The sequence below is a fragment of the Neomonachus schauinslandi genome, chromosome 12 (genome assembly GCF_002201575.2).
Source record: "Neomonachus schauinslandi chromosome 12, ASM220157v2, whole genome shotgun sequence".
In the NCBI taxonomy this organism is placed as follows: domain Eukaryota; kingdom Metazoa; phylum Chordata; class Mammalia; order Carnivora; family Phocidae; genus Neomonachus; species Neomonachus schauinslandi.
Genome location: NC_058414.1, coordinates 43,226,290 through 43,238,267, shown reverse-complemented (window position 1 = coordinate 43,238,267; position 11,978 = coordinate 43,226,290). Strand labels below are relative to the sequence as shown.

The window sequence follows — 11,978 nt, the reverse complement described above, 5'->3', positions numbered from 1 at the left end:
TTGCAAGGACTACTACAGTGTCCCATGACCCGTCTACTCCCCTTTCATGCTTATGTCCTCTAATCCATTCTTCATAGACAAAGCAATCATTTACAACCACAGCAACTTTTTTTTTTTTTTGCATAACTTACTAATGCTTAAAACCCTTGATGTGTAAGTGGTCACTGGCCCAGTAGATCTGATCCCCACCCTGCTCTCCCTTCAAGTTGCAACCATACCAGACCTCCTTCAGCTCTTCAAAAGGATCTCTCCAGTTTCAGCCTGTCACACTTACTACCACTCTTTTGTACACCTGCGTCACCCGTTCTGACTTGGTTAATGTTTACTTCTCCTTTAGGTCTAACGTTGCTTTTTCGGAGGAGCCTTTTCCTAGTCTTTGCAGTCCCAGTCACTGGTGTGATGATTCGATTAATGCTTTACGTAGGAGATAGGAGAGGGTTCAGATTGTCCGGAGACCCCTGAAGCCTGTCCCATGTTACGACTTTCAGATTAAAAAAAATAATAAAAACAACAGATAAATGAAAATTGTGTTGGAATACTATAAGGTATGTATAAGCACAGGGGCACTCAAAACACATTTTTTTTTATTTTTATTTTATTTATTTATTTATTTATTTAAAGATTTTATTTATTTATTTGAGAGAGAGAATGAGAGACAGCACAAGAGGGAAGAGAGTCAGAGGGAGAAGCAGGCCCCCCGCTGAGCAGAGAGCCCGATGCGGGACTCGATCCCAGGATGCTGGGATCATGACCTGAGCCGAAGGCAGACGCTTAACCATCTGAGCCACCCAGGCGCCCTCAAAACACATTTTAAGAATGCAATTTGGGGGGCGCCTGGGTGGCTCAGTTGGTCAGGCGTCTGCCTTCGGCTCAGGTCATGATCCTGGAGTCCTAGGTCATGATCCCGGAGTCCTAGGTCATGATCCCGGAGTCCTAGGATCGAGTCCCCCATCGGGCTCCCCGCTCAGCGGGGAGCCTGCTTCTCCCTCTGACCCTCTCCCCTCTCATGCCGTTTCTCTCTCGCTCGCTCTTAAATAAATAAATAAATAAATAAATAAAACCTTTTAAAAAAAATGCAATTTTGGGTCCCGGGACAGGGTACAAGGGTATGGCACTGAACATTAAATCCAGAGCCCGGACCTGGGGATTTAGAGATTACGTTGAGAGGCCATCTTCAAGTCATTTACTAGTTTTTAACTTCTGCCCATAAGCGACAGTCTAAGACAGGAAGCAGCTGCAGTCCTCTTAAACCGCAGTCGCTGACCTTAGTAGCAAGAGACTCGACCCGCTCTCCAGGCGTCAGACGCTCAGCAGCCGTAGGTGCCGCGTGGCTTCCTCTGCGCCCGTCACCGCCGGCAAGCGCGCGCCCAGCACGCGCGCCCTCAGCGCCTTAGAGCGCGCGGACAGGCTTGCAGGCGCCTCCCAAGAAGACCCACCCATTCCATTTCTCAACGCGAGTCCTCCCGAGAAAGTGCCTGTCTAGTCAATCAAAGTGTTCCAGTTTCGACGCAAAAATTTACCGGTCAGAAGCATATATAGGACAGGAATGAGAATGTTTCGCTTGGGACTGGAACGCTAAGGGTCTGCCCAGGTTAGAGCGGACGCATAAGGCGCTGGATCAAGGCAGGCACTGTTAAGGACAGCCGCATCCGGGCCCTCCTGCTGCAGACTGCCCTCCGAGCCAGGGGTCCTTTAGGTAGGAGGTTCTGGGTGACTTTGGACGTCCGTTCATCCTCGGTGTAGGGATTACTTAGTGGTGGGCCTTGCGCGTTTGGTTTTTTTCTTCTTGACCGGAGGCCTCTGCAGCAACCATGTTACGCCAGATCGTGGGTCAGGCCAAGAAGCATCCGAGCGTAAGTTCGTGACCCCTTTAGCAGTGTCTTCACTTGTCCATTCTGTGTCCGGCTGCGGCTTCCTCAGCTCCCTGCGGGCTTCCTCCTTCACCTTGGGGTGGACCCTGCCTCACTTATTTTGTCGTCCTAGTTACCCAGGCCCTTGAGCTCTGACCACGCCAGGTATTGAGGGGCTTAGGCTGGCAGGCGGAAGGTGAGGGATACCTTCGAGGGAAATGAACTAGTGAATGTTGGAACAGTCTGGTGGTTGCACCCTCTCGTATGTTGGTCCGACCCAGGGGTAGTTGTGCGCCGTGTGGGTTGGAGACCAGCAGGTCAGGTTTCCTATTTGTTGTGCCACCTCAGAGATGTAGTGCACACCGCATTGCACCACCAGGCAATTACAAAGGTCTATAATCTTGAGGATTCTGAGACGTCTTGACGTCTTGAGATTTGGGGGGAGTTCGGTAGCGCAGAGGTGACTCGCGGTTAAGTTCATCTTAATTTTCTCCCAAGCGCATCAATTTGTTGTGGTCCTAAAACTCAGTTACGCAGTTTTTATCTTAAACGCATTTCGTAACTACGCTTTAAGCATTGGTAGCAGTATGTTTTCAGAGATTTATGCACGTAACCAATATTTGTAATGGGCGTGCTTTTGTTTTTGCTCAAACTCTTAATTTCACAGAATTTGTGTTTCTCAAAACACTTATAAGACAGACCAAGAAGTTGTTTTACAAGCCTCAAGATAAAGGAGGCTGGGAAATTTAATGAGAATAATGTATAAATATTAGGTGACGATTGGATATATTTTCCTGGAAATTTAAAAATTTGAATATGTTACTCTACATTAAACCAGATTCATCTTCACATCTTTCAGAAATTCCATTTCTTTTGAACACAGTTATAAGAGATCTTATCTCAATGTAAGGTCTATCTTTATTCAAATTTTAAAACAAGACCGAAAAATAGCAGTTTGAGACTTCAGAATTAGTGTGTAGGAACTATTGTAGCCTTTCTTTTTTTCAGTAGCTAGGTATTTGAAGCTGGCTGTTAATTCTTGTCTGTTTTGTGTTTGATTCTAGTTGATTCCCCTCTTCGTATTTATTGGGGCAGGAGGTACTGGAGCAGCGCTGTATGTCTTGCGCCTGGCATTGTTCAATCCAGATGTCAGGTAAGTACTTAAAAATATTTATAACTTTAGTGGTCTAAAGCTGGTTTAGGAGCCACAGTCTTCAGGGAGGCAACATCAAGTAGTAGAAAGAGCCTAAAATTTTGTAGTCGTATATAGAAAGTTCAGATCCTAGTTCTGTTGTCATCTACTTGGTTCATAAAATTGTCTAAATTTCTCTGAGTCTCTTTTTTCTCGTGGGTAGAGTAGAACTACTAATATCTATTTGTAATCTTGTGAGAATTGAGATAAGTATTTTTATAAAATACTTAATCAGGGTTACTCATGCATGTAAATGGTTTTTCCTGCTTTTCCTCAATAAGGAATGCTTTTTTTTTTAAGATTTTATTTATTTGTCAGAGAGCGGGCACAAGCAGGGGGGTGGCAGGCAGAGGGAGAAGCAGGCTCCCTGCTGAGCAAGGACCCTGATGCTAGACTTGATCCCAAGACCCTGGGATCATGACCTAACCCGAAGGCAACTCTTAACCGACTGAGCCACTCAGGTGTCCCAGGAATGCTTCTTTTTGAAGTTAGAGAACAACAGCCAACAAAAAGAGATTTATTGTTATTCTGTATACTTTTCTATATATCACTTCTTTAGTAAAAGCCAAGTTTAAAGTTTCTGGTGACAGGGATAGGGACAGATACACTGCCCCAGGGGCCCTGTGTTCTACCCTTTTTTCTTTTTTCTTTTTTTCTTTTAAATTTAAATTCAGTTAGTCAACATATCATCATTATCATCATATCATCAAACCATCATTAGTTTTTGGTGTAGTGTTCAGTGATTCATTAGTTGCGTATAACACCCAGTGCTCATCACATCACATGGACTCCTTAATGCCTATCACCCTGTTACCCCATCCCCCAACCCACCTCCCTTTCAGCAACCCTCACTTTCCCAGAGTCAGGAGTCTTTCATGGTTTGTCTCCTTCTCTGATTTCTTCCCATTCAGTTTTCCCTCCCTTCCCTTAACGATCTTCTGTGCTAATTCTTATATTGCACATATGAGTGAAACAATATGATAATTATCTTTCTCTGATTGACTTATTTCACTTAACATAATACCTTCCAGTTCCGTCCATGTTGATGTAAGTGGTAGGTATTCATCCTTTCCATGGCTAAGTAATATTCCGTTGTATTTATGAACCACATCTTCTTTTTTTTTTTTTAAAGATTTATTTATTTATTTGACAAGGAGAGAGACAGCAAGAAGAGGGAACACAAGCAGGGGGAGCAGGAGAGGGAGGAGCAGGCTTCCCGCTGAGCAGGGAGCCTGATGCGGGGCTCGATCCCAGGACCCTGGGATCATGACCTGAGCCGAAGGCAGACGCCCAACGACTGAGCCACCCAGGCACCCCTGAACCACATCTTCTTTATCCATTCATCTGTTGAGGACACCTCAGATCCTTCTGCAGTTCAGCTATTGTGGACATTGCTGCATGAACATTGGGGTGCAGGTGCCCCTTTTTTCCACTACATCTGTATCTTGGGGTAAATACCCAGTAGTACTCTACCCTTTTTTCTAACTGATTACATGGAATTGCTAATTATAGAGCCTGTGTCTGCTTCAACTCTAATGAAAACAACACCATACTTATTCTAATAGAAAATGAGATCTATTCGAAATACTAGCTTCTTAGGAAGTACAAAAATATTTTAAATAGTTTTATTTTTATAACAATTATAGTGTTTGTTCCTTTTAGTTGGGATAGGAAGAATAACCCAGAACCCTGGAACAAACTGGGTCCCAATGATCAATACAAGGTAAGCTACAAAATTGTTTCAGAATTGCTAGAAAGTATATTTTAATACTCATGTAGTAGGTTTTTGTTTTTTTTTTTTTAAATTGGATATACATGTAAAATTCCATTATGATGAACTTTGGAGGAATTGCTAGATTGTTCTATATGAAATTAAAATGGCATATTTCCCTAGCAAATATTTTTTTCTAAGGATTTTATTCACAGACTTTAGACTCTGGATGTGAAATTAAGACAATGTTTTCATGATTTGACTAAGGAAAAAAAGGAGAGGTGGTAATAGCTATCATATACCATTTTCTTAGATTTTGAATAGTCTAGTGCAGTGGTTTTCAGACTTCAGTGTACATCCTCACCTGGACAGGTGGTTAAAACACATATTGTTCAGCTCCATCTCCAGAGATGCTAATTTAGTTGGTCTGTTGTGGAGAGTAAGAATTTGCATTTCTAACAAGGTTTCAGGTCATGCTGATGCTGCTGGTCCATGGACCACACTTTGAGTAGTACTATTTCAGTGGATGGTTTGGTTGGCTCTTCTTTCTTGTTGGTATGGTTGAAATATTTCAGGTGAGGGTAATTAGGAAGAAATGAAAGTCACGTGGAACTTAAATTTTACAATGAACCTTCTAACTAAACTTTTTAACATCTTAACCTGAAAAGTGGTTTGTGGGACTATGCTTTCACAGAATGAGTTTATGGACTGAGACCATTTATTTATTTAATTAATTTTTTTTTAATTTTAATTTTTTTTAAAGATTTTATTTATTTGTGAGAGAGAATGAGATAGAGCATGAGAGGGGGGAGGGTCAGAGGGAGAAGCGGACTCCCCACCGAGCAAGGAGCCTGATCTGGGACTCGATCCCGGGACTCCAGGATCATGATCTGAGCCGAAGGCAGTAGCTTAACCAACTGAGCCACCCAGGCGCCCCTATTTATTTTACTGAGATACAATTGGCACATAAAATTATGTTAAGTATAAAGTATACAAGGTTGGTTTGATAAATTTATGTATTGCAGTATGATTACTATATTAGGATTACCTAACTCTTTTATTGTGTCACATAATTACTATTTTTTTGTGTGTTGAGAATAATTAAGACCTAGTGTCTTAGTGGCTTTGAAATTTATAATACAATATCGTTGACTATAATTCCTGTGTTGTGTATTGTATCTCCAGGATTTATTTACTAGTTGCAAGTTTGTACTCTTAAACAGCATCTCCCTGATTCCCCCACCCCCCAGCCCCTAGTAACCACCATTCTACTACTTTTACAAGTTCAGCTTTTTTAGATTTTGCATATAAGGGATATTATGCAGTATTTGTCTTTCTCCGTGAGATGTATCTTACTTAGCATAATGCTCTTAAAGCCCATCCATGTTGTTTTAAATCTGAGACCATTTGTTAATTCCCTAAAAGAACCTTCCTTATGTGTAAAAATTTTGCATACAAAGAATCTCTGGAAATGCTAAAACCAGGGCACCTTTATTAGGGTATAATTCACATTGCATACAATTTACCTATTTAAAGTGTATAACTCACCATGTGCACTTCCAGTGTACTAAGGTGCTTCATCAAAAGAGAAATAGCAGTGTGCTTAAGCACTTTCAAGAAGGGGTGCTCTGACCAATGAATGTCCAGGACCCTTAGCAGATCTACATCAGATGGAGATGGCTGCTATCATTATTGATAAGAGCAACTTTGAAGATAATTATTGCCTTTTTCTGATTACAAGCTTTCCACTCAATTGTCTGATCATAATTGGGCTCCCAAATCTAAATGGATGTCCCTGCAAGAAACAGATAAAAATGTGCTGGCAAAGCTGAAATAAGCCACCTAACCTGTGTATTACATTTTAACTTGAAAAAATGGTAAAGGGGCATCCTGATTTATTTTTCCTCTCTTATAAGATTGTTTAAATTAAGTACATTCTAAAGAAAATGATTCCACATCCAGTAAACTTTAAAAAAGAAAAGGGAAAAAAACAGGCCTTGATCCTTCCACCAAATTGTGTATTGGAGTCTCTGGGTAGGTGTAGTTCAAAAAGCTCCCTAGGTGATTCTGATAATGAAGGCAATTAACCAGTGCCCTGGCACTATGATAACACATGCCAGTATGAGGACATATGAAGTGGAAATGGAATGTTGCTGCAACAAAAGTCTAATTTGTGTGGCATGAATGGGATGAGTAGCTATGACGCTGATTTAGAGATTGGAAAGATGAATCATATTTGATATAAAACATTTGATAAGTATCACCTGCTGTAACTTGGAAGGACGACCATGTGCCTAAAGAGCTTGTTACAGGAAAAGATCTTGGAAAACAGGATTTTAGTGGACTATTATTGGCTGTATTTGCCAAGAGATGAACTTGTAGAATTGGGCGATTTGTAAGCAGAAATAAAAGGGAACCAAGTCCAGAAACTTGTGAGCCTGGAGTGAAAGAAGCCTGCTACTGCTTCTAAACCTAAACAGTGAGGTAGACTAGATTATTTTTATCATTCACTACCTGTCACCTAAGATACTTGTTTTTTTTTATTTTTGGCCACATCACTTATTCTGGAAAATCCTAAGTGAGGGGAAGTGATACCTGCCATTTCTGAACCAGTGTGTGCTTCCTCCATTGTTCTATTTCATCTGTCCTGAGACCAAAACGGACAGTTAAGGGTTTTTCATTCAACCCAGAATTGCAATGAAGAGAACATGGAGCAGTCAGCTTACAAATGGCTTGTAATGTGAGTGAAAAACAAACCTTTGTTGTTGTAAACCACTAAATTTGGGGGATTGTTGCCACTTTGCAAATCTAGCCGAAGTTAAGACAAACGAGAGGACTAAAATAGGATTTAAGCTTATTAAAGGCCCAGCAACACTCTCCACTGAATAAAACATCCCAAAGCCATGATCAGAATATGTGTGCCTTCCCAACTGTTGTTCCAGAGACTTCCAGGTAGCCACCATTAAATTGAGAAAAAGAATGGGGACATGGAAGCTGAAAAATAAAACAGATTTGAAAATTACTTCGTTACTTCAGCAGAGAATTTTGATGCTGGCACATGGAACCAAACAGAAGCAAATACATCAGAAGCCTGCTTAGTTTTGACAAAATTGGCAAAGATACTATGACCTTTCCACTCTGCATGAGTGTAAGGGCTTGATCCTGTTTCTCATTCAGTGTTTGGCGAATCTTGTAACTTGATCTTCAGTTGCTTCTTTTATAAAGTAAGAATGAGTAAGGCTGTGTCTGGCATCCATTAGAAGAACCCAATCAGTGTTTACTTTCTTAATATGTAGCCTGTAGTTCTTTTATAAATAGTCCCTCTAATTTTGTTAACATGTTAAGGTCACACAAATTAGTTTATTTTCAAAAATCTCGTTGTTTAGGTTCAATTGCTTCATAAGAACAATGTCAGAACAAAGATTACTGCTCTTTGGCTTATTTGTACTTCTCTGTCTATGCAGCTTTGTGTATAACTCAAGGATAAGCCTTACAACCTGGGAATTTTTCTTTTTTTAAAACTTAAGTAAAATAAGAATTTTGAATTCTTCAGTTAGACATAAAGAAGTTAGGGTATGTTTGGAAAAATAAAGAAAAGGGTTTGAAAAATAATAGAAACAGATTTATGAGCTTCTTAAAAACCCTGAAGAAAATGTTGATGATGATTCTGCAGCTTTAGTTCTTTTGGAGTTAAAATAACGTAGTCTTCAAGTAATTATATCACAACCTCTTCAGTGTTCTTTGGCACAAGATTCTGTAAACCCAAGATTATAGCCTTGGGCTTAATGTATAAATCCTAATGTTTTCTCAGTAGAAACTCTGGAGATGTTTCAAATACAAATCATTTTAAAAAAAAGATGTTGAGAGTTAGAGGCAGTTTTTTCCTAAAGCAATCATAGATTTCTAAAATTAATTTTAGTTGGAAATTTTTAGAAATTACAGGTTTCCAAACATGCATTATGATTTAAATACAGTATTATTTAGAAGCAAAAATATGGTATTTAAAAACTTTTGTACCGGAAGTGGTCAGATGTCACTTTGATATTGATGCAATTTGATTTAGAAAATTGAGGGAACATACTAACACTGTTCTTCTGAGGTAGATTGAATATTTTTACCTTACTAAAATCATTATTAAAGGACTGGAATTTTAGTGTCTTTCTTTGGATGACTTTTATATTGTTAAATATCCATAATAAAAAATTCATGTCTGTAATTGTTACTATAGAAAGCTGAATAAAAATAATTTTAAAACTTCTGTATCATCTCTGTGTGTTTGATAGATTATCTAAAATATCTTTTTTCTTTTCCAAGTTCTACTCAGTGAATGTAGATTACAGCAAACTGAAGAAAGAAGGTCCAGACTTCTAAATGAAATGTTTCACTATAAAGCTGCTTAGAATGAAGGTCTTCCAGAAGCCATCCGCACAATTTTCCACTTATCCAGGAAATATTTCCCCTCTAAATGCACGAAATCATGTTGGTGTATTGTGTTGGGGTTTACACTGAATAATAAACATCTGAAACTTGATATGTGTCACTATTTAATGCTGAAAATCTGCTCTGAACTTTATAACTATATAGAGTATAAGAAATAAACTTAGAATTTAAGGAATTTCCTGAATTTCCATCTATTTGTATAATTTGAAAATAAGACTTTAAGCTGCTCAAAACACTTCTCATTTTTTTGTATAGGACTTGGTAACTTCACTAGGTATATTTAACAACTGGAACTGGAAATATGCAAAGATAGATCGGGAAGAGTATTCAGGTGTCTGGCATTGGCAAAGTGGAAACCTTTGGATTTCTGCTACTGACTGATGTTGAAACATGTTGTCAATGATTTTTACCATGGCATACTCCATGCTGGAGATTTTCAAGGTTATCCCGGATTGTAGTTGGATCTGAGTCCATCTAGTTCATTGAGTTAGTGGCCATTATGCTTTTACTGTGCTGATTTAATCACAGCGGACTACTTTGTTCCTTAATGAGGTCACCAAGCAAAGCTGCATTTAAATACATGTCTTGGGTTAGCATTTATGTATATTTGATAAGTTGCAGTTTTCAGAATTTGCAAATGCTTCCCAGTAGGTACTTGAAAAGGAAACAAAAGAGAGCCAAGCAAAAATTACACTGAATTTCACTTCTTTAAAGTTTTATTAATTCACCCTGATCAGAATTCACCTTTACTACTCTAAAAATGATTCTATTAAGGTCATCTGTTACCTATGTCCATGTTTCTAAATTCAAAAGTCAATAATCAGTACTCATTTTGACCTAACACAGTTGACATAACTCTTCTTGGAAACATTTTAATCCTGTAGTCTATAGAACAACATACTTTGTTTTACTTTTACATAATTGGCTTTTCTACTCAGTTTCTTGGTTCTGCACTTTCATCTTTGTGACCTTTTAATACTGGAATACCCCAAAGAAAAAACACTTAGGACCTCTTCATTATCTGCAGTCTTCATCCAGTCTCATATTTTCAAATACGATGTGGATGTCCTTAAGGCAGACGCTTAATGACTGAGCCACCCAGGTGTCCCTAACCTTTTTTTTTTAATACCCCAATATATCAGTAAGTCATGTTTGCTCTAACCTTCAAAATATATCCAGAATCTCACTGTTTTCAACAAATAATTCTCTCCCCTGTCACCATGGTCCTAAGCCATTGTCAGCTAACGTCAATTATTTAACCTCTCAACTAATTTCCCTGTCTATGGTTCTCAACACAGCAACCTAAATGATCTTTAATGTATGTCAGAATATGACATTTTTTTGCTCAAAGCCCACTAACATCTTTCCATTTTGTTCAAAAGCCAGATATTTCAACTTTCTGACTCTACTTTCTCTTATTTTCTACTTTGCTAACACACCTCCACCAAGTGGATTTCCTCGATTTTCCACCTCAATGCATATTTCCTGCCTCAGGGATTTGATCTCTGGTTTAGAATTCTCTTCCCCAAATATTGGCATGGCTTGCTCTCTCACTTTTTCTAGTCTTTTTCCAGTGTTACCTTTTTCAATGAGGCCTTCCCTGTCCCAAATTTTGCACCCTGCTTCACCATCATCACTATTTTTTTCCCATATTTATTACTGTCCTAATATGTAATTAGCTTACTTATTTTGTTTGAAGTATCTCCCCTCACTAAAAGTTAAGCTCCATGAAGACAAGTATTTTTTGTCCGATTGTTGTATCCATAACACCTGCAATGGTACCTAGCACATAATTGGTGTTCAATAAATACTTGTTAAATGGATACTTAAATAAAGGGCCAGTCCATTAAGCATCTAGAACAGAGTATCCAGTCTTTAAGTCGGTACAGGTGACTCTTAATGGAGGCAGTCAATCAGAACTGGAGATGCTGAAACACCTTTTACAATAGAACTCTAAGCTATGCTCTCTCATCACTGCCCCCAGTTGATAATTTTTAGTAAGTTTTTAAAATTTTCAACTGGAACATTATGTTTGTACTAAAATAGTATCTACTGTTCTGGAGTTTGAAGGTTATTTTCTTTCACAAACTACAATCAAGATGAATCTGAATGAAAAAAAGAAAAGTATAGGCACAAAACCAGATAGATCTCTTTTTTATTAAAAAAAAAAAAAGTCCTTGAGTCCCCAGTACCATAGTCCTTGCCAAAACTATACATTTTCTTTTGTTTCCAGTTGTAAAAGCAATGCATGCTCAGCACAGTTAAAATAGATTCACAGAAAATATGTATCTAAGGCTTGTTTTTTTGTGGTGTAGAGGATATGTTAGATACTATTTTGTAACCACTTTTTCAAAAATGCTCAAATATGGCATTCAAGAATGTCATTATTTTAACAAATAACAGTTACCGTTAAGCAAAACAGACCATGTATGTTAATGAATAGTGAAATGCAATAATGAAAAATATATATTATACATATTAATTATATGTACATTTACTACCCTTTAACATTTCCCATTGTACCAGTTTGTCCCTTTCCTCTGGGGTGGTTGGTGGAATTCATTTTTGGAGGAAATCTCCACTTGGTTATGTAGACCGTAATGAAACCGAGAAAGGGTTATAAGAGGGCATCTTTTAACAGGATGGAACTAATAATAATAGATAACATTATTCAGCTAGGCACCACACTAAGCTCCTTACATGTGTTCATTTATTACTAATTACAACATTGTATGGCAGACTCTTTACTTCTCCCCACCCTTTTTTTGACAAATAAGGAAACCAA

At 38.5% G+C, this 11,978-nt stretch overlaps 1 protein-coding gene across 1 annotated transcript; it reads left to right on the top strand.

The window, feature by feature from the left end:
- Positions 1–1,691: 1,691 nt before the first annotated feature.
- NDUFA4 (NDUFA4 mitochondrial complex associated) lies at positions 1,692–9,284 on the top strand. Its single transcript, XM_021689648.1, has 4 exons — positions 1,692–1,853; positions 2,915–3,003; positions 4,705–4,765; positions 9,068–9,284. The coding sequence occupies exons 1-4, from the start codon at positions 1,812–1,814 to the stop codon at positions 9,122–9,124; spliced, it is 249 nt and encodes an 82-aa protein (XP_021545323.1). The 5' UTR covers positions 1,692–1,811; the 3' UTR covers positions 9,125–9,284.
- The last annotated feature ends 2,694 nt before the right edge of the window (positions 9,285–11,978 follow it).

Excerpts from the sequence above, each read along its gene's own strand:
- NDUFA4 (XM_021689648.1), top strand. The coding sequence starts at position 1,812 with ATGTTACGCCAGATCGTGGGTCAGGCCAAGAAGCATCCGAGC. Across the intron at positions 3,004-4,704 it reads TTGTTCAATCCAGATGTCAG|TTGGGATAGGAAGAATAACC; the intron begins GTAAGTACTTAA and ends TGTTCCTTTTAG. Across the intron at positions 4,766-9,067 it reads GTCCCAATGATCAATACAAG|TTCTACTCAGTGAATGTAGA; the intron begins GTAAGCTACAAA and ends TTCTTTTCCAAG.